Source organism: Colius striatus, chromosome 1, assembly GCF_028858725.1.
Source record: "Colius striatus isolate bColStr4 chromosome 1, bColStr4.1.hap1, whole genome shotgun sequence".
NCBI lineage: Eukaryota > Metazoa > Chordata > Aves > Coliiformes > Coliidae > Colius > Colius striatus.
Window position 1 is genome coordinate 6,106,913 of NC_084759.1, and position 19,381 is coordinate 6,126,293.

Sequence of the window (19,381 nt, forward strand, 5' to 3'; positions counted from 1 at the left end):
ACCTGGTCAAATCTTAAATCCTATTGACATTTTTTTCAGCCAAAGTGGAAGGTATGTTTCAGAGAGGTTTAAGATAGTAATCTGTACAAATTCTTCCTTTCCTTTTTTATTTCCTACCTGTCTCCATAGATTTCTGAACTCAGGACTTAGGAAATGGTGAATCAGTCAAAGAGGACTTCTTATGGTCTCCTCATGTATTTTAATTTATCACTTTCCCAGTATAGCTTATTTCTTTTATTGTTGCATAAAGCATGTTAATTTGTGACATTATTTTATTGTTAGGAAGAATTCAGTGTAAGTACAAGCTTAGATCAAGGATCCATCCCAGTGGGAGCACTGAGTTTTTGAAAAGGAAAAACATCCCCACTGTGCCTCCCAACAGTCAGAGGCAACATGCTGTCCTCTCCACGGCTCTCCTTCCATCCTTCTGCCTTTTACAGAATTCTGGATATAACAGTAGCTGCTCCTGGTGAAAAAGAAAATAGGTAGCTCTGGGTTGCCTGACAAGACTCTCTGTAACAGGGACTGCTTCACTGAAACCCACAGCTCTTGGTGTCAGGCAGCTTAGAAGAGATGATCATCTTTGCCTGGAAGAAAAACACCCAAAAGCTTTCTGTCACTTGTTGCTACAAAGGAGAGCTCAGAGGCAGAAATTCTAGAGGTTCAAAATACAGAAAGCCAGTGAAGGGAAATAGAAATATATATTTTTTTAAATCTCATGATTTCAAGGTGTCTGATTCAGGTTTTTTGATACTTGCAGCTTGTAATCACAGCACCAAAAATAATAACAAAAGACCATCCAGTCGTCTGTCACAAGCAGGGCTAGCTAAAGACCTTCTCCCAGGACAGATTTTAAAACTTCCTGGGCAATCTAGGCTAATATTTTATTCTCCTTGACATTGGAAACGGACCTAATTTTGATTGCTAGTGGTGTCACCTCTTGTTTTGTTTGGGAGCAATGTTTTGAGGTTTGTTTAAAATCTCTGATTTTATCACCTGAAAGCTTCTGTGTTTTGCAAACAGCTTACAAAGATGTATACAAAGACTAGATATTGATTAAAAATATGCCAATTTAATACATAACCCGAACTATTTTCTGTTACCTGACTTCCAAATTCACAGTGCTGAACACCAGCTCAGCTCCTGTGAGCCATGCCCGTGTCCTCCAGCTAGGAAATCAGAGAACTGATTCAGACTCAGGGAGAATGCCCAGTTTGAACTTGGTTTTGTTTGCTTCAAAAATAGATTTCCATCAAATTGTTGAAAATTCTCCAACAGTTACTCCTTCTTAGAGAAGCTATTGCCAGCTTCCACTTAACTCTGTACTGGTTTAAACCACATCCCTCACTACACAGTTTCCATGTTTAATACAAGTGTCACTGACCTCTGTGGGATTATTCATGTGCTTGAAAAAAAGATCTTATCTGTATGGGTTTGGTTGATTTTGTGAAAGACTCAGTTCATCTCACTAGTGAAAAAGTTTGAGGTTTTGTTTTCAGATTGTTCTGTTGTTTTAATTTATTCAGTAAATTTACAATATTTCTCTTTTCATGACTGTCAGTCCAGCACCTTTTTTAAGGATTTAGTTCAAGAATTGAAAAGAATGACATAAAGAAGGAAGAAACTGTTTTGCAGTGGTGCAGGGAAGCAGAGTGATTGACTTGGTTATGTTTTTAATCCATACCAAGGTTGAAAATGTACAATTCTGACTGTCAGTGTTGCCAGGAGCCAGCAACATCTGTCTATTCTATTTCTTCTGCTTATCCAGCAATATATTTGTAATAAGGGACACCACTGTATGCACTTAAGGCAAAATTCTGACAGATGTGTGAGTAGTAGTCTCAGTTTGTGCAATGATGTGGAAAATGAGAGGCCACTGTGGTCAAGTATGGGACCAACATCTGGCTTAGATTCTGGGTATGGTATGACTCTTCTGTAGAGTCCCACCCCACATTGCAGCATGAAGTTGAGAGCAAAGCAAGAAGAGCTATATAAAAATGCATGTTGTCTTTTTGTAAGAGTTAAATTTCCTTTCCCCATAGTCCTGATGTGAATACAAGGCAAAATTCAGAGCTCACTCTCCTCAATAGCATCATGCAAATATGTATGAGGAGTTGCTGTGGCTTGGCTAATTGACTTTGAATTTTCCAGTCTACAGTATGTATATGATTATAAATCTTTGCTAATTGTGTACCATGCTTGGGAAAGGTAGGGCCAGGTCTTATGTCCCAGGAGGATACTGTGGATTTCCCAAGTGAAGGGGAAATACTCATTCAGCATTTAGCCAACACAGTAGACTGCCAGTGACAACCCAGTTGATTTAAAGAGTGTTTTTAGAACTTGGCTGAATAATGGGAAAATGTGGAGGTTGCACCACTGGAGTGAACTTTCTTCCAGTCTTTCTAATTCAGAGCAGCAGCAAAACCAGTCCTAAGATACTGTCAGAAGGGCAGAACAGTAAATCAGATCAGGTTGTCTGCTGGAGGTGGAGAGCAGGTCCACAAGCTGCATGCCAGCTATTGGTCTTACATTGCTGAGGTGAATACACTCTGAGGTTAAGATGTTGCTTATGGTGTGCTAATGCCAATATAAATAGCTAATACTCAGAATATTTATTTATGCTGAAGTACTTTTGTAATGGGATTTACTGAAGCAAATAGACCTGTTCTCTTCCCCCCACCCCACTGTTACATTAGAATCCGAAGAAACTCAAGATAGAGGTTTTAAAAGGTATATACTTAGAGACTGAGGTTCACTTTACCTTGTGTGACTTCCTACAAGATCAGCTCTGTCCAAGAGGCTGCAGAGTCAGGTCCAAAATTAGGAAATTATAAAGCTATGTGTAAAAACTGAAGTTGAACCAGTCCCTCAGGTGTTAAAGACTTCTATAATCTTATTGAAACCAGCAGAGCTGTAGGGAGCTACACTACATGAGGATCTGATTCAAATTTAGCTGTATATGACACAAAAATCATAATCACGTTTCTGTGTGCCCACATATTGTTAATAGTGCTAAAACTGGGCAACACTTGTTGTTTTTTTTTTTCTTTGCAAGACTTCAGGCTTTGAATCATTGCAGTTTGAAATCATAAACTGGGCAGATACATATTTTGTGCTGAATTTCCTGGATATAACAAATCTGAAACAAAGGCAACATAATGATTTTTCCCCCCAGAGATTCACATTTAGCTAAAATCAAAATCTTTTTCTACAGTCATTATTAGGTGCTGATGAGCCCTTCAAACTGTGGTGTTTTCCTGCCAGACCTTAAAAGTGTAATAGTGCTGAATCCATGCAATTTACATGCATTTTAGTAAACTCTATTCTGAAGTGGTACTTGAGGACAGCTTTGATGACTAAGGGTTGGCTGCTGGTTAAACTGCACAGTCTTAGAGCAGGAAGATCCTTTTCATTGATTAACATTTATCTTAGCTGGAGAACATACTCATAGATGTCTGACAGATGGGGAGTGTATCTGAGTATTTACTTCAAATCTTTATTTACCAATGTTAAATTTTGGAGCAATTATTGTAAGCCTCTAGCTTTTGGATTTCAAACATTATGAATGTAAACTGATGAGACACGTGTTGTCTTTTCTAGAAAAGATCATTTTTCGGGGGGAGTCTCAAGAAAATTACACAGAACAAACCAATGTGCATTGCATATGTAATGTCTGGTAATTATATCTTGTCAAAAGCTCAAGTTTTTTCTCTTTTATCCTTTAGAAATATGGTAATTGTCCCTTTTCCCTTGTAGTTAATTATAAATTTCAGGAAGAATTAAGTCTGCTAAATCTCTTCTTTCCTCTCTTCCTTCTCCCTTGGTCTCTATGGCAGCAGCAGGAATAGACGGGAATTACTTTGATCTCCATTTCTGAGTGACATTTCGTTTCTTCCAAGCATTGACCTTGTTTAGTGCAACTCAAATTTTGATGGATTTCATTAGATTATAATTTGCTGATTTTAGTAAGATGTCTTTATTGAGACTGTTTTTAACTATCATAGGAGAGGGGTGATTTGTTTCATAAATCTGTGAACAGCTCTATAAACTGAGAAAAGCAAATTCAATTTACTGCTCAGACAGATATGGTTGGAACTAGTGCACAGCAGTGGAGAGCTGCAGATGTAAGGAAAGGTGGAAGATACTGAGCAGCAAAAAGAAAACAATAAAGACTACTCCTAGCTCAATTAACGATAGTTCTGCTTAATGATAGGAGAGCTATACATCCTTAGGAGAGCTATACATCCTTAGCAGGTCCCTTGTCTAATATTTGAAGGGCCTGGGTAGAGATGGGAAGATAATTTCTTAATGCTAAAGTGAGCTGCATTTTTATGCAGGTCACATAGCTGGAGCTGACATCCATTCTATGATTCTAGGACCAAATGGACTCTTTGCAAAGTCCAACAGGCCACTAAAAGCAGAAGAGGTGCCTCTCCTGGCTTGCATGCTGAACATAAACATGCATTTTCTTTGTGTTTTAATCTGTTTGCTGCCACCAGGCAAATTTCCTTCTGTCTCACTTCACCTGATCCAAGACTTCTGAAAAGTGAGATGATGTGTGCAGTTAAGGAGAGGGGAATGGTTATTTATGAGTGAATCATTAGGTCAGGGGTATGAGCTAGTGTATGATTATATTTCACCCAGTCTGAGACCTCTAGCTGGGTTCAACGATCTTCATTTCTCCAGAGAATCATCTGCATCAGAGAAAATAATTTGCAAGGATGTGTAGGAGTAGCTAAGTATGTTCCATGGGGTTTGACTTCAGCCAACCCTTTTGCTACTGTATATCTCACTCAAGGTCTTGTATATAATTTGTAACTCATATTCTTAGCCATTCTAGTGGATACAAATGGAATCACACCTCTAACTGCTTTTGACTGATCACCAGTATCTTCTGTGAGAAAGAATATAAGTCAGGTCTTAAAGAGTGCTGCAGTTCAGTGAGCCCTAAACCTTTAGCAGATAAAATATTCCTAAATATTCTCTCTGGATTTTGTTGTATCTTCCTGCAGAGCTAAGAGCTGCCTCCAAGAGTGTCTCTGGCCACAGTCACATTACACAATATTTCACCATCCAAATATGATATTGATAATATATGTCTCTCCCTGCCTGTGAGAAAGTGGCAACAAGCTATGCATACTTGCTCTTACAGTTCTCCAAATACCTTTATCTATCACTGTGGCTGATCACAAAATACAAAAGAGGAATTCTTCCTTGAAATTCTTACGTAGAGCTTGCTGATATGCAGCTGCATCTCTGTCACCCGAAAAGTCTTCTGTGCAGTGCCATAAAGCTCTCTCTTTTCAATTCAATATTCAGTATATTTCTCACTGCATTATTGCAGTGGGCACTTATGCTACCACTTTGCATTATTTTTTTCTGCAAGATACGTTATACTGATGTTTCTAACCAGGGCGAATAGCAGTCAGTTATTTCAACACCTGACTGAGAAAAGCTTTTAGGAGAGAAGCTTACTTATAGGTTGCTTGCTAGGAAGACAGAAGTTGTGAACAGACTCTGAAGGCATTGCAGCCTTGGTTTTGTATTCTAAAGACGATGCTTTTCTGTCTTCTCATTACCTGTGGGGTCTGTACTTCTGGATTCTTGATAAAACTATTAATATAGGAATTCCATGTGACAGTGCCTCCAGAGAAGGAATTGCACTCTCTCAGACTGACTAGGAGGTTAACATCTCTATCTGACTTTGGTCATAGCTTCATTGCTTCCTGACTCTATTATTGCAACACAATATTTCAAGGATTTAAAGCATCAGCATAGGAAAAAACATCCGTGACAGATGCTGAATCCAGTAATGAGAATCGATAGTGTCCCAAGGTCTCTTTATCCAAAAATTACACAAACTGAAGATCTTATTCCATATTTTGAAGACTCTGATTGCATGAAGCTGTGATAAAGCCTACGCATGGATAACTGTGTCACTACATTGGAGCTATCTCAAGGGTGAAACTTACTACAGGAGTCCTTAGTGTCTTCAAAGAAAGAGAGTAAACCAAGACTGGGGAAATCACTCATTCATAAGCAATGGAGAAAGAGCCTCTGTTTCCATTTCAGATGGAGAACTCTCTTATTGGAACACATTCTCTCAAATAGCAAGGCAAGAAATATCTTTTTTGTGTGTGTGTACAAAGATTAGTAATCATGGAAAGTAAACTGCAGTTAATTCTGTCCTCCCTTGAAGTCTCTCTGAAGAAAGATGATTGAAAATGATGGATTTTCATCACTTTTCAGATTTTTAACTTTCAGGTGTAGTGATGGACTAGAGTCTATAGTCCTTATGCTCACCAAACCCCTAAGCTGGGGAAAATATTATCAATAATAATGGAATGTAATTAATTCCTTCTACAGCCTGCAAATAATTCTCACCACATTTATTCCTATGCTTGCAGAATATATTTTACTTAGCGTTTGCCTTTTGGGTAATTTTTTTTTCAGTTGATATCTCTAAGTGTGAAATGTTGGAGCTTTTGGCTGATTAGAAAAATTAATACAAATTGAGAACTTTTATGAAGGGTAAAATTACCAGAAGCTGATCTACAGCCTTATTTCTTAGAACCATTTCAACTAGATGAAGGTGTAAGATGTGAAAGGTATCAAAAATGTTTTCTGCACAATACAAAAATCAGTGATCATTCAAATAAGAAATAGTCTGTAATTGTTAAAAAAAATCCAATTCAAAATCCCCAAAAAGCTGTAGGAGAAAAGTGTTCAGTCCTAGCCTTTAAATTACATGCATTTCTCAGACTGTACCAGTGCAATGTCATGTTATCAGCACATGTTATCCAGCTGTGAAAGGCCAAACTCTGCAGGTCACCCCACAGCCCAGATGCATGTTCAGCCCAGCTCTTGGGCTGAAAAATTGGGATCTCTGGAGAACTCCTACTGATAAACAATTCCTTATTGCCTCTGTTCTTTCTGGCTTTTGAATATGCAGTATGTGTCATGTAATTGGGGGTTGGACTAGATGATCTCTAAAGGTCCCTTCCAACCCCTACCATTCTATGATTCTAATTCTGGGCCTTGAGCCTTTTTTGGTAGGAATCTTAAAGTCAAGAATACTTGCAGAGTATTAGTCCCCCATTCTATGAGACCTAGAGCTTTTATTTTCCAGATATATCCTCTTCAAGAATATGAGATGTCTTTTTTGGGAATCTCCTGACAAACATACTATACATGGGTAACTGAGATTGTAAGATCAGCCTTTTCAATCAGAAAAGTGTTTCTTGTCCAAAGCAAATTATTAATTTTCTTGCCTTGGATTAAAAACTGAAGGCATGCAATTGTTAAAGAAAGGAGAAAAAAAAAAGGAAAAAAAGCAAGACTTTCATCTAAAGGTACAATGCTTCTTGCTTGCTAACTCATTTTCTGAAAATTCCTTAAAATTGTCTAAGTGAAAATATAAAGAATCAATTTTTAAAGTTTGGGGCTTACAAAGCTGAAAATGATATGCATGATTTTTCCTCAATTTTTACTTATAAAAGTATTTAGTATTGCAATGCTTTACCAATATTTGTTTTTTGAAGATAAAGAGCAAAGCACTAGCAGGGCTTCATTATTTGATGTTCTTAGATTCAAAATGGAAAGTTGTGTGAAGCCTAACCATTAGTGTTTGCAGATGCTGCTCTCCTTTGCTCTCAGCATGGGGAAAACAAAAGGTGTAATGTAGTTGCTTGTGATGTATCTGGCTTAAATGGAAATAAATAAAAAGAAGTTGTGTTTTTTTCTCCCCCGTTATTTCCAGCTTCAGGAACACACATGATTACAAAAGTCCTCCAATTCACGGAACTAAATAATAGTTTGACTCATGTGAAATGCTGAGAGTAATGGTGGCAGACACGAGAATTTATTCTGAACTTTTCTTCAGGGACTCTGACCCAATATGCTGTGCAATTTGTTCTGATGGGCTCCAAACCTTTGCTAAAATGTAATCGAGTCACTGCAAATGCAAGGGAAATTACAGGAAGATAAACTCGAAGGCTTCTCTGTTGTATCTTACACTGGCATGTGGAACATTAGACTTCAAAATAACCCCTCACTCTTTCGGTTCTGCAAAGTTTCAGGGAACTGCATGAGTCCTTGATGCTTGCTCCATGTCTTCCAGGGGCACACTTGGGGAAAAAGCAAAACATTCTGCTCCAAAAAGAAACACACCCTAAAAATTTATGATGGCCTGGCAAATGGCCCTGGGTTGGTTCAGACTGGAGCTATCACTGGTTCAAAGAGGACATAATGGAAAAATTCAGCCTGTTGTGAAATAAATGGTGAAAAAAGCTAATCTCTACCTACTGCCTAAAGCTCCACTGTTCTCTGAATGTTCCAGTGTGGAGGAAAGCTAGATGGCACATGCTTGGGGTTCAGAGTGGATGAAGGATATGTTCACCCCTATAACTGCAAACTTCAGACCCAAATTAATTAATAACCGTTGAGGCCTTTTTGATCCTGTGACCTGAAGATTGTTTTCCACACATGACAGTGGAAAATAACTTTGTGAGGTGTAAAGCATACTAGCAAACTCCTAAGTGCTCTATCTGGAATGGAGTCCATTGTGCCTAGCAATTGCAGCACATACTGTGTTGTGCATAATGCCATTTTCACTTATTTGCAGCAGAGCCATGGCAGATGCCCATCCCACAAATGCTCAGTCGAAACACCTGCCTGGATACCCATTCAGCACTCTACCGTAAGTCTGAGCCTTTTAATACAAAGATTTGAGAGACTGAATGGTAAGTCTCTGTGTTTGGAGCAGCCCTGTCAGGTAAAATTTCCATACTCACTACGTTTGAGAAAGAACAGAAACGAATCCTAAGGCCAGACAAAACTCCTAGGGAAGCCTGAGCTGTTGAAATGTTCAGTGGTGGCTTAGAAGGGCTTCTTTGGAAATTCAGGCTCCTCGGGAACTTAATTCATTCCACACGGAACAATGGGGATCAGTGGCAAGTGTGGTATGGTTGTTGATGTTGTCCAGCTCTGAGGACCATGGAGTTCTTGTTGGTCGCTATAACTCTGGGCTCAAGATGGGTTTGATGACTGACAACTTGCTAGTTTTGCCTGATTGTGGACAATTTGTGGGAATGCATTCCTGAGCACCTGCAGGGTCTACTAGAAATAGATGACGTTTAAAGCAGTAAGCTGTCCAAAGACTCTTGTGGTGACACGGGGAAGGAGAGATGATGCATCTTTTCTTTTTGACATTCTTATGGAGAAAAGAAAGAAAGATTCATGTTTCCAATGGCTTTACAGACTAGTAAGTGAGAAAATTTGGCCAGTGTAGGTAACAACAACTTTTGAGATGATGGGTAGTGAATGAACTTTAGTCTGCGGGGTTTATAGGAAATGACCTCTGTGAATGCCTTCCTCCTCCTGCCAATTAGATGACTTCAATGAGATTTGCTTGTAACTACCAAAGACACTGTAGTATTTGAAAAGAAAAGAGAAACTGCAGTCAAATTGTCACTGCACTGATTTATAACTTATATGAACATACATTGCAGATAGAGCCAAATCCTTGGATGCTGGAAGTTAGAGGGCAGACAAATAGAGCTATGATGATTTATCTTAGCTGAGGAGTTGGCAGGATTCAGTTGACAATTTCTTTGGCTCTGGACCACAACATGATGTTTGTCCACAGCTATCAACTTGTCAACTTTTATGAGTAGATGAATGAGAAGCAAATTCAGGTTTCCATTCTCCCTTGGTTTCTCACTACTGTTGCAAGTGTCTGTAAACACCATGGTTTTGATTTTCCTTTAATGTGTTAAAATTAAATATGTTACTGTTGATCTGTATTAAAATAAACTATTGTAAGTATTGATTGAAGAGCTGAGCTAAGAAATTTTTCACCAGATAAGTATCTAGACTAGTAACTAATGAGTAAGTCTTAAAGCAGGAAGGCTTTTCAAAGGGTCCTGGACAGGCTGGATTGATAGGCCAAGGCCAATTGCTTGAGGTTGGATAAGTGCCAGGTCCTGAACTTGGGCAACAACAACCCCAGACCGTGCTACATGCTTGGGACAGAGTGTCTGGAAAGCTGCCTGGAGGGAAAGGACTTGGGGGTGTTAATCAACAGCAGCTGAACATGAGCCACCAGTGTGCCCAGGTGGCCAAGAAGGCCAATGGCATTCTGGCTTGTATAAGAAATAGTGTGACTGGCAGGGCCAAGGAAGTGATTGCCGCGCTTCAAATACTGTGTCTAGTTCTGGACCCCTCACTACCAGAAGCATATTGAGGTGTTGGAATGTGTCCAGAGATGGGCAATGAAGTTGGTCTGGGGAACAAGTCTTAAAAGGAGCAGCTGAGAGAGGTGGGGTTGTTTAGCTTAGAGAAGAGGAGTCTGAGGGGAGACACAATCACTCTCTACAACTACCTCAAGAGGAGCTGTAGCAAGGTGAGGAATCAAGCTCTTTTATCTAGTAATGAATGATAGGACACGAGGAAACGAATGAGAATATGAGGGTTGCTAAGCATTGGCACAGGCTGCTCAGGGAAGTGGTGGAGTCACCATCCCTGGAGATATTCAAAAGATGTATAGATGAGGTGCTGAGGGACATGGCTGAATTCAGTGATGAGCCTGATAGTGTGAGGTTAGTGGAAGGACTTGATGATCTTAAAGGTCTTTTCCAACCGTGATGATCCTGTTGTTCTGTGATTTGGATTGATGTTTTGATGTGGCCTTGTTTTTTATTTATATTAAGAGAGTTGTAGCATGAGCACAAGTATGGTGGTGTGATGGTACTGGGCAGCTGTATTAGTGCAGGAGCAACTGCACTTGACAATTCCCACTAACACCCAGATATAAATTTTTACATAGTGTCTTCAAATTCTTTGGATATTTTTTAGCATATTTTTTTAAAAACATTGCAAATAAAAATATTTAGCTTGAGTATTCTTTGTCTGTTGTTTCAACAGATATGTATGCATGCATAGGTAATATCTGTAGACTTGCTATCTTGCAAAATTCTACATTGTCATAAAAAATGCTAAATTGTGGATCAAGCTTTTTTATTTTGACCTCACCTGGAGTCCTGTGTCCAGCTCTGAGGTCCTCAGCACAGGAAAGACATGGACTTACTAGAGTGGGTCCAGAGAAGGGCCACAAAAAAGATCGAAGAGCCAGAACACTTCCCCTATGAGTAAAGGCTGAGAGTTGGGACTGTTCAGCCTGGAGAAGAGAAGACTCTGGCGGGACATTGTAGCAACTTTCCAGTACCTAAAAGCTGCTTATAAGAAAGATGGGGACAGATATTTAAATTTGAACTGCTGTGAGGTAATGTTTTAAAACTGCAAGAGGGTAGATGTAGATTGGAGAGAAGGAAGGAATTTTTTTATGATGAGGGTGGTGAAACACTGACATAGGGTTACCCAGAGAAGTTGTGCATATTGCATTCCTGGAAGTGCTCAAGGTCAGGTTGGAGGGGGCTTTGAGCAATCAACTGCTCATTGCAAGAGGAAGTTAGACTACATGATCTTTAAAGGTTGCTTCCAACACAAACCACTCCATGATTCTCTGAAAGAAATCCCAACTTACTATATTAGAATATAGTTCAACCATTCCCTTAATTGCTATATTTTTTTGTGATTGTGGAGTACAACATGCAGTCCTTGAGGTAATTGCCTACTTGTAACTTGCTTCCATTTTTATTTTGCTTGATTATAAAAGTTGAATGGAGTGAAGGATCTCAGCACTACCCCACAAATAAGTTGTAATTCCCAAGTACCTCCTACTTCTTTGTTATCAAACCACTTTCTATGCAGCCAAAGAGATTTTTCTGTTTACCTTATCTGTATCAGATCCATCTAAGAATTTTCTACCATACTTCAGTAGCGATTTCTTTTCTTGGAAAACTTGCAGACAGTTGGGAAAAAATGAAATCAGACAGAAATGAACTTCTAGGTGGTCCATGATTTTCACCAACTGGTTCCAAATATAGTTTTTAACTGCCTTGCTTTTATCAGAGAAGAATATCTGTGAAATGTCAGCATTTTGATAGAAGGCTAATTAATGACATGAAAATTTCCAGTGACACATCAAAGCATATTACCTACTATGAAAGACTTGAGAAATAAAAAAAAAACCCAAACCAGGGATCTGGCCTGTTGTGACAACTCCATTAGATGACCACAGTGTGAGTACAAATGACTCTCAGTGACCATATAGGGAATAGTGTCAAATAATGAAGAAAAACCAAATTGGTAGAATTTGGCTGGCTGTGTCACTCAGGATGGTACAAGTCTGGGCTAGGTTTTTCTCTCCTTTTTTAGCAGTTGTTATAAAAAGCACTATGTCCTCTCTTGGGAGCGCCTTTCCCATCTAATGCAAGAACCAGGAGATCTGGCAGCATTGCTGTTATGTAACAGTCTGACTTTAGCAGTCCCTAATTTACCATCCTTTTTGAACTTGATGATGATTCTTGCAATTAAGATTCTTAGTTCTGTTTGGCAACTCACTGTCTGCAAAAGAGGGCATAAGTGAACATTGCCTTTGTGTGCTTTCACAATGTCCTTAATTAGATTCATTTTAAGTCCGAGAGTTTTAATCAAGGGAATTACCTAAGGGTGGCTTTGTCTGTGCTTGTACTTTTAGTCGTGTCTTCCAAAGGATTTGTAGTGTTTGATTATAAAATACTCCAAAAGGAGCTCACTGTACTCCTTTTTAGCATACTAAACATTCCTATTGCTGGAGTTGCTTGCTGGCAAGATCTATAATCCACAGATAATGAAGCATCAGAGACTGTACCTGTGCTGCAAAGACATTTGAGGTTGTCTTTTCTTCCAGCCCTGTTGGCAGCTTTTCTTGAGCTTGGAATTCTGCACAAACATTGACCTCATCTCACCTCGCAGCATTAATAGGATCCCTCTTCTTTTCCCTGATGTGGTCTCAGCACTGCTTCTTGATTCCACAGAAAATTTCCCTTTTGGGGAGTCATCTGCCACTGGGGAGCAGAAGGTGGGAGTGTTAAAAGTTGTGTAGGTAGAAAAGGCAATGGATTTGGTGCATGCCCTAAGCAGAACCTCATTTGGCATTGACTGTCCCCTCAATGTGGAGAAGAGGACAGTGACTTTAAGAGTAGAGAAACCTGAGTGAAGGTTCTCAGAGGGGAAATGCAACAACCATGCATGCTGTGATAGCTCACAGGCTGCAGCTTTACGTAAGTGCTGCATTCTGTGGATATTTAGTACATGTTTTGGCTTCCAGCCTGCTTTCCAGCTGAGCCCTTAGTCTTTCTGCCCCTTGATTTACCTATACCCACAATGTAAGGAGAGCAAAAATCACTCCTCTTTGATTCTACATACATATGCAGGATATTATTGCTCTATTTATGTGGGATAGATCAGTGCATGGAGGATAACATTAATCTCATTTTCAGTTTTCTCAGTTCATTGGGAACACTGGAGGAACAGGGGTGCACTCATGCCCTGCACAATATCTGAATTTAGCCTCATCTTTAAGTTAACCTGTAAACAATTGTGGTTCAAACTAATCAAGGTTTTTGTATTCAGACTCAATTCACAGGAGTTGTTTTAAGAAATTCATACTTTCAGAAGATGACTGCTTGTTAGTTCTGGTGGTTGTACTCTATGGAAAGATTGTTCTGACATGATAATATTGTAAAATGGAATCAAACAGAAACATATTGAAGTATGCATATTATGCTTTACTTTAAGGCTACGAGTCTGGAAGAATCACTTCTGAAATCAATCTTGCTCTCTTTAAACACAAAGCAAATAAATGGCTCTGTTTGGCTAGACTTGCCTCTCTCCTGGGACTTTGTGTTGTGCCTCGTAACAATGTCCCTTCCTTCCTGTGTAGATGTGCTCTATAAAATAAATAAATAGCGCTACACTCCAGAAAGTGCCTTTGTAGGGACTCTCTGCTTCAAGTATTTTTCTGTTAAAACTCTGTTGGCTAATAAATTCCACACACAATTCAGGTGGTGGGGAATGTTTTTTGTGGCAATTGTGAAATATTTGAAAACTGAGCTATTAATACAATGTTCTTTTATGTTTCACCTTGGCGCTGATGGTAATGGAAAATTTTGAGTTCAAAACTCAGCTTTCTTTTTAAAGGAAGTGTTAAAGTAATGCCACACATGTTTCTGCTGGGTCACTTTATTTCTGCAGATCTTATTTCCAAGGTCCCCTGTACTACTCCTTGTTCAGTGTTCAAGGCAGTTTTCTACCCACCTCTTTACCATTTAAAAGATCTGTTTGTACCCTGCACTGCAGAGTCTGTCACCAACTACCAGCTAGAAAGCTGCTTTTTAAAATAGCCACTTAAACTCTTCTTACTCTTGGGTAGCTCTCTGATGGATCTTTCTCATTTGCATGTTGCCTTCCTAGCCTTTCCTGGGGAAAAAACCACGCTGTTTCTATTGTCTGCAGTTTGAGGTTCTGAGGAGTTGTGACATCTCTCCTATAAACTGATTTATAGATTCAGTGGGTAAAGTTCCACGTAGGCTAAGGTAGTGTTGGTTTAGCAGCAAAACACAGCACATCCCAGCAGGGCAGCAAATATTTCATGCTTGAGTAGAATGAGGCAGTCCCTTGCAGAGAGTGTGTGAACAGAAGAGTTCAGAAGAGTGTGGCCAGCAGGTTGAGGGAGGTTCTGCTTCACCTCTTTGCCACACTCTTCTTGATGCATCCCAGGATGCCATTGGCCTTGAGCACATTGCTGGCTCATGGTTAGTTTATTATCAGTCAGGAATCCCAGGTCTCTCTTTGCAGAGCTGCTCCCCAGTAGGTCAGTCCCCAGCCTGTACTGGTACATGGGGTTGTTCCTTCCCAGATGCAGGACTCTGCACTTGTCCTTGTTGAACCTCATGAGGTTCCTCCCTGCCCAACTCTCAAGCCAGTCAAGATCCTGCTGAATGACACCACAGTCTTCTGGGGAATCAGCCAGTCCTCCCAGTTTGGTATCATCAGGGAACTTGCTCAGGGTACACTCTGTCCCCTCATGCAGGACAAAATGGGGCAAAAGAAGCCATTTAGTCCTTTATTTCATCAAGGAATAGGGAAGAAAGGGGAGAGAAGATTTTTTAAAATGGTAATAGCCACTTGAAAAGGAAATATATACACTTAATATAGGACATATGTGACCCTTCCTCCCATTTCAGTTCATGTGGTCAAAGAAAGGAGTTTCACAATTACAAAACAAGCTTAGAAACCCTTAAGGTAAGGTGATAATTAGTTTGAAAAAATAGTCTGATAAACATTAAGCTGTACAAAACCATTATCTGCAGATTGACCCACATAGCTGCTTGACATCATCATCAGGAAACATTTTGCATGAGTTATTTACAGTGAATAATCTAATTAAGCACACATTATATATAGAATGTTTGCATCTTTATTACTTTATTTGTTTCATGGAAAGCACCAGGATGTTTCTACAGCAGTTCCAGCCACAGAAGTGTAACAGTGCACAGCTTAGAAAAAAAAAATATTTCTAACTTTGTTATAGAAATCTTCTTTAGTTTGAAACTTCATATTGAGCTTTATGACACCATTTACTTAAAGGTAAACTTGTGCAGAAAAGAAAATATAGATTTAACTATTTTAAGTCATTATAATTGACAAGGTTTATGAGCAAAAAAAAAAATGGAACAAAACCTAATACTCTTCTAGATACTATTTTAAAATTCTGTTTTAATTGCTGATTTAGCCAGGCAACATTTTGACAGTGTCACTAAAGTTTAAAAACAGCATGCTCATCAAAATACTACACTATTTATTATTTATTATTCCCAGAGGAAAAGCAGTATTGGAGTATAGTCTTTCTGATAACATACTTAGCTTGAGGGTTCTATCCCAGGGATGTTGCTACATGGGTGATTCCTTGCTAAGGTCAAACACAAGCAATTCAGATAGTGATCTACACAAGAACAAAGTCAACTGCACTCTTTAGTTACACTCTGAGATAACACATAAATATGATAAATATGATTGTTTAAAAGTACTTCTGGTCCTTAGTAAAGCTGAGCTGAATTGTTTTTATTATTTTTTCTCTTAGATGTGTTGCAGCATAAGAAGAGAGAGTAATTTAATTTATAGAGGAAACTGAACATGTTCATCATATAAATTTAAAAAGTGTATGTGTATATAACCAACAGATGAAGTGGAGCTCGAGTGGAAGTGTAGAACCATGTAACACACCACAATGATATCTGGAAAATGCATGTTAACAAGGAGCTTTCTTGCACCTGGCACTGTAAAAATCTATTAAAGAAACTTATGTCTGAAGCAGTTGTGGAAGATAAAGGGTAGAAACTGTTTGTCTTCAGCAGTATTTGATACAGATCCTGAAAGTGAAATACATCTGTCCAGGTTTATGTAATTGAGAGTTATAAACACTTTTGAGGTGCAGTTCACCTTTGAACTGGTCTTTAAAGTATGAATTGAGCCAATGAAGTGTGTGTTCCTCTTGCATGATGATAAAGGAGTTCTAGACAACCAGCTCTGACACAGGTGTCTGAACCAAAGATGTAATCCATGCCAGGGGATTTTTCCAGTGTTGTGGAAGTCTGTGGCAAAGTGATGACCAACAACAGAGACTCGTGTGTAAGACATTCCTCCTAGGCTGTTCCAAATGAGAACAGTTTATTATAGTTTTCCTTTTATAAATAGGTGGAGCTGCCACTGACTTCCAGGCAAAATGCAGATGAAGACAGAGTTGAATCCGTGCACTGCCCAAGCCTTAAACATATTACAGCAACTCACTTAACCTTGTATTATACCAACCATCTTTTTCCTTAATACCATGAAAAAAAAAAATCTCTTTAACCATAATAAACCATATTTTTTAGTGGCATTTTCATTTTGACTTTTAGAGTGCAAGTCCTGTTATTCATTCAGTGCATGCATATTGTACAATGTCATTTACACTTACAGGGCTATAGAAACCTGAAGGTCAATGTTTATCACATAAATGACTGTGAGTAGTTGTCTTAATGAATCTGTTCTCCAAAGATTTATTCCTCAAATGTTTTGAATGTCTCCATGAAGTGCTTAGGGGACTTCTCTTTGACCCTGTTGGTACCACTCATATGCCACTATAAATGAGCAAGGGAATCCTGCACTGGGACTGGGGCAGCCTGTAGGTCAGGTAGGTGTTACACGGGCATTTCTGAAGAAGTGAATATAAAAAGCTCTTCCATGTGGAATACTCATTTCATAGAATTATAGAGTCACAGAAATGTTTAGGTTGGAAAAGACCTTCAAGATCACTGAGTCCAACCATTAACCCTGCACTTCCATGAATGTTCACCACTAAACCACATCCCTCAATGACACATTCACATGGTTTTGAATGTCTCCAGGAATGGGGACTCAACCACTTTGCAGGGCAGCCTGTTAATTTCTCTGCTGTTCAGGACATTTTTTTACAGTTGGGAACAGTTATGCAAATGAGAATTTGTTTGGTTGGTTTTGGTGAAGGAAGTAAGAAATGTAAATGGGAAAGTACCTGTAAACCACGTATTTAATAAACCGTAATGTGTCACAGGAAGACTATGAAATATACATCTAAATGTCCAATGTTTTCAGGAACTTGAAAACTAGATCTTCAGTTGTTCATGTGAGCAGATCTGAGAATTAAGCCTTGTCAAAAGTCAAAGATGCTATCTCAGCCCTGTTTGGTGGTTGCTTCTTGCAGTCACGCAAGCAGAAAGAAGCTTGTGTAGGTATCTCTATGGATCAGTGTCCCTGTGAGAATTTTTGTGGGTAGACATTTGTCTTTTTTGTGTCAAGTATTGACATCTTACGTAAAATCAGAGAGATAAATATTTGTTTGAAGTGTTTGGAGTTAATGATGGATTCAGGTCACAGAATCATAGAATGGTGGTGATTGGAAGGGACCTCTAGAGATCATCTACCCCAACCCCTCGCTAAAGCAAGTTCCCCTCAATCAGGTTGCAGTCATTTTAACAGTAAATTTATCTGACTCTCAATAGGCCCATGTCTTCTCTCTTACCTTGGACACTTTACTGTATTTCCCTAGCATCTCAGCATCTTCCCAAAGTGAGTTTGTTATCACTAGAGCTTTGTGAAAAAGTTGGGAAAAGCTGTAATCCCATTTTACATACGAGAGAGAAGCAGAGAGATTTGAGAGCACAACTACACTGTGCAGGGATACACTAAGCATGTCAGTTCTAGAATATGTGCTGTGCCCAGCAAAATCAAACCCATTAACTCATGATAAAGCTTGTAGTCCAAGCATGATACCACATATTTTACTGTGCTGTGCAATTTACCAGCTCTTGAAGCAACCTTGGGGCTTTGTAACAAAGCAGTGGAGGACAGAACAGAATATTACTCCTTTATGGAAAGAGAAGAGATTTTTAAACAAATATTTCCCATCATAGAAAATTAAGTATCTTTCTGAAAGGGTTTTGTTATGTTTTTTGGGCAGGCCAGACCACCCCTTTGCTCAATTATTTGCTTTCAGTTGGTGACCTGTCTTCTAGCTGTACAGCAATGGGACAACCAAAGTGTGTAGGAACCGTTAGATCCACAATCTGCTCAGCTGTCACTGCCTTTGCTGAGAGCTGAGTTTCAGGAGCAGCTACATTTAGAGGCTACACATTCTATATTGCTCTAAATTGTTTATAATGTATGCTGGAAACATCTAAAACAGGATCCTGTAAAATTAAAGGAAAAACAAAACCACAGAAAAGCTGTAGCTTTTCCTCCCACAAATGCATACTATGTATGTATATTTTATACAGACACTTAGACACTTCAGTACATTCTTCTTCATGCCGATGGCACCAGCTCCTGAACTTACCCCAGTTGTACTGATCTCTGATGCATAAATAACTGTCAGACCCTAACTCCTGCTAATGTAAACCTGTTCATGTTTAGCTCCTATCTTTTTGGGTTTTTTTTGCTGTACCACCTGCCTCTCAATCTGACTGCTATGTTATTCTTTTTACTGTTACCAGTCTGGGATTTCCTGAGTGAATGCTGGGCGTTGAATTATTTTTGGCATAGAAGAAGGAGTAAGGGAATGCTCTTCCTTATTTTGGTGCTCTCTTTTCACCCACAGAATAGCTCTCACATTTTCTTTTTCCCTGCTATGTCCTTACTTCTGAGGTACTTGGATATTGCTATTTGGATAAACATTTACTAATTTTAAATGTTTATCACTGCAGAATAGGCAATCAGAAAAAAACCCAGTCGTGAGTGTAGAACAATGATTTTTAACACTGGATAGCCACCTCAAAATATTTTAATGTCATTACAGGAGCAGAATGGCAATACTGGATTGAAGGACAGGGAATAAACCTGGGGAGACTGAACTCGGTCATCTGTTGCTACAAGAAGCACTATCAAGTAAAAGATCACTTAAGAATTTGGAAATCACAGAGTC

The 19,381-nt window shown here is 39.0% G+C and overlaps 1 protein-coding gene across 1 annotated transcript in view; it reads left to right on the top strand.

Moving 5' to 3' along the window:
- The window catches only part of DLG2 (discs large MAGUK scaffold protein 2), a 1,019,609-nt gene that overhangs the window by 161,787 nt on the left and 838,441 nt on the right, over positions 1-19,381 (top strand). The window contains exon 7 of the mRNA XM_061990809.1: positions 8,624-8,698. Coding sequence (XP_061846793.1) covers positions 8,624-8,698 — 75 coding nt within the window. The remainder of the gene's footprint in view (positions 1-8,623; positions 8,699-19,381) is intronic.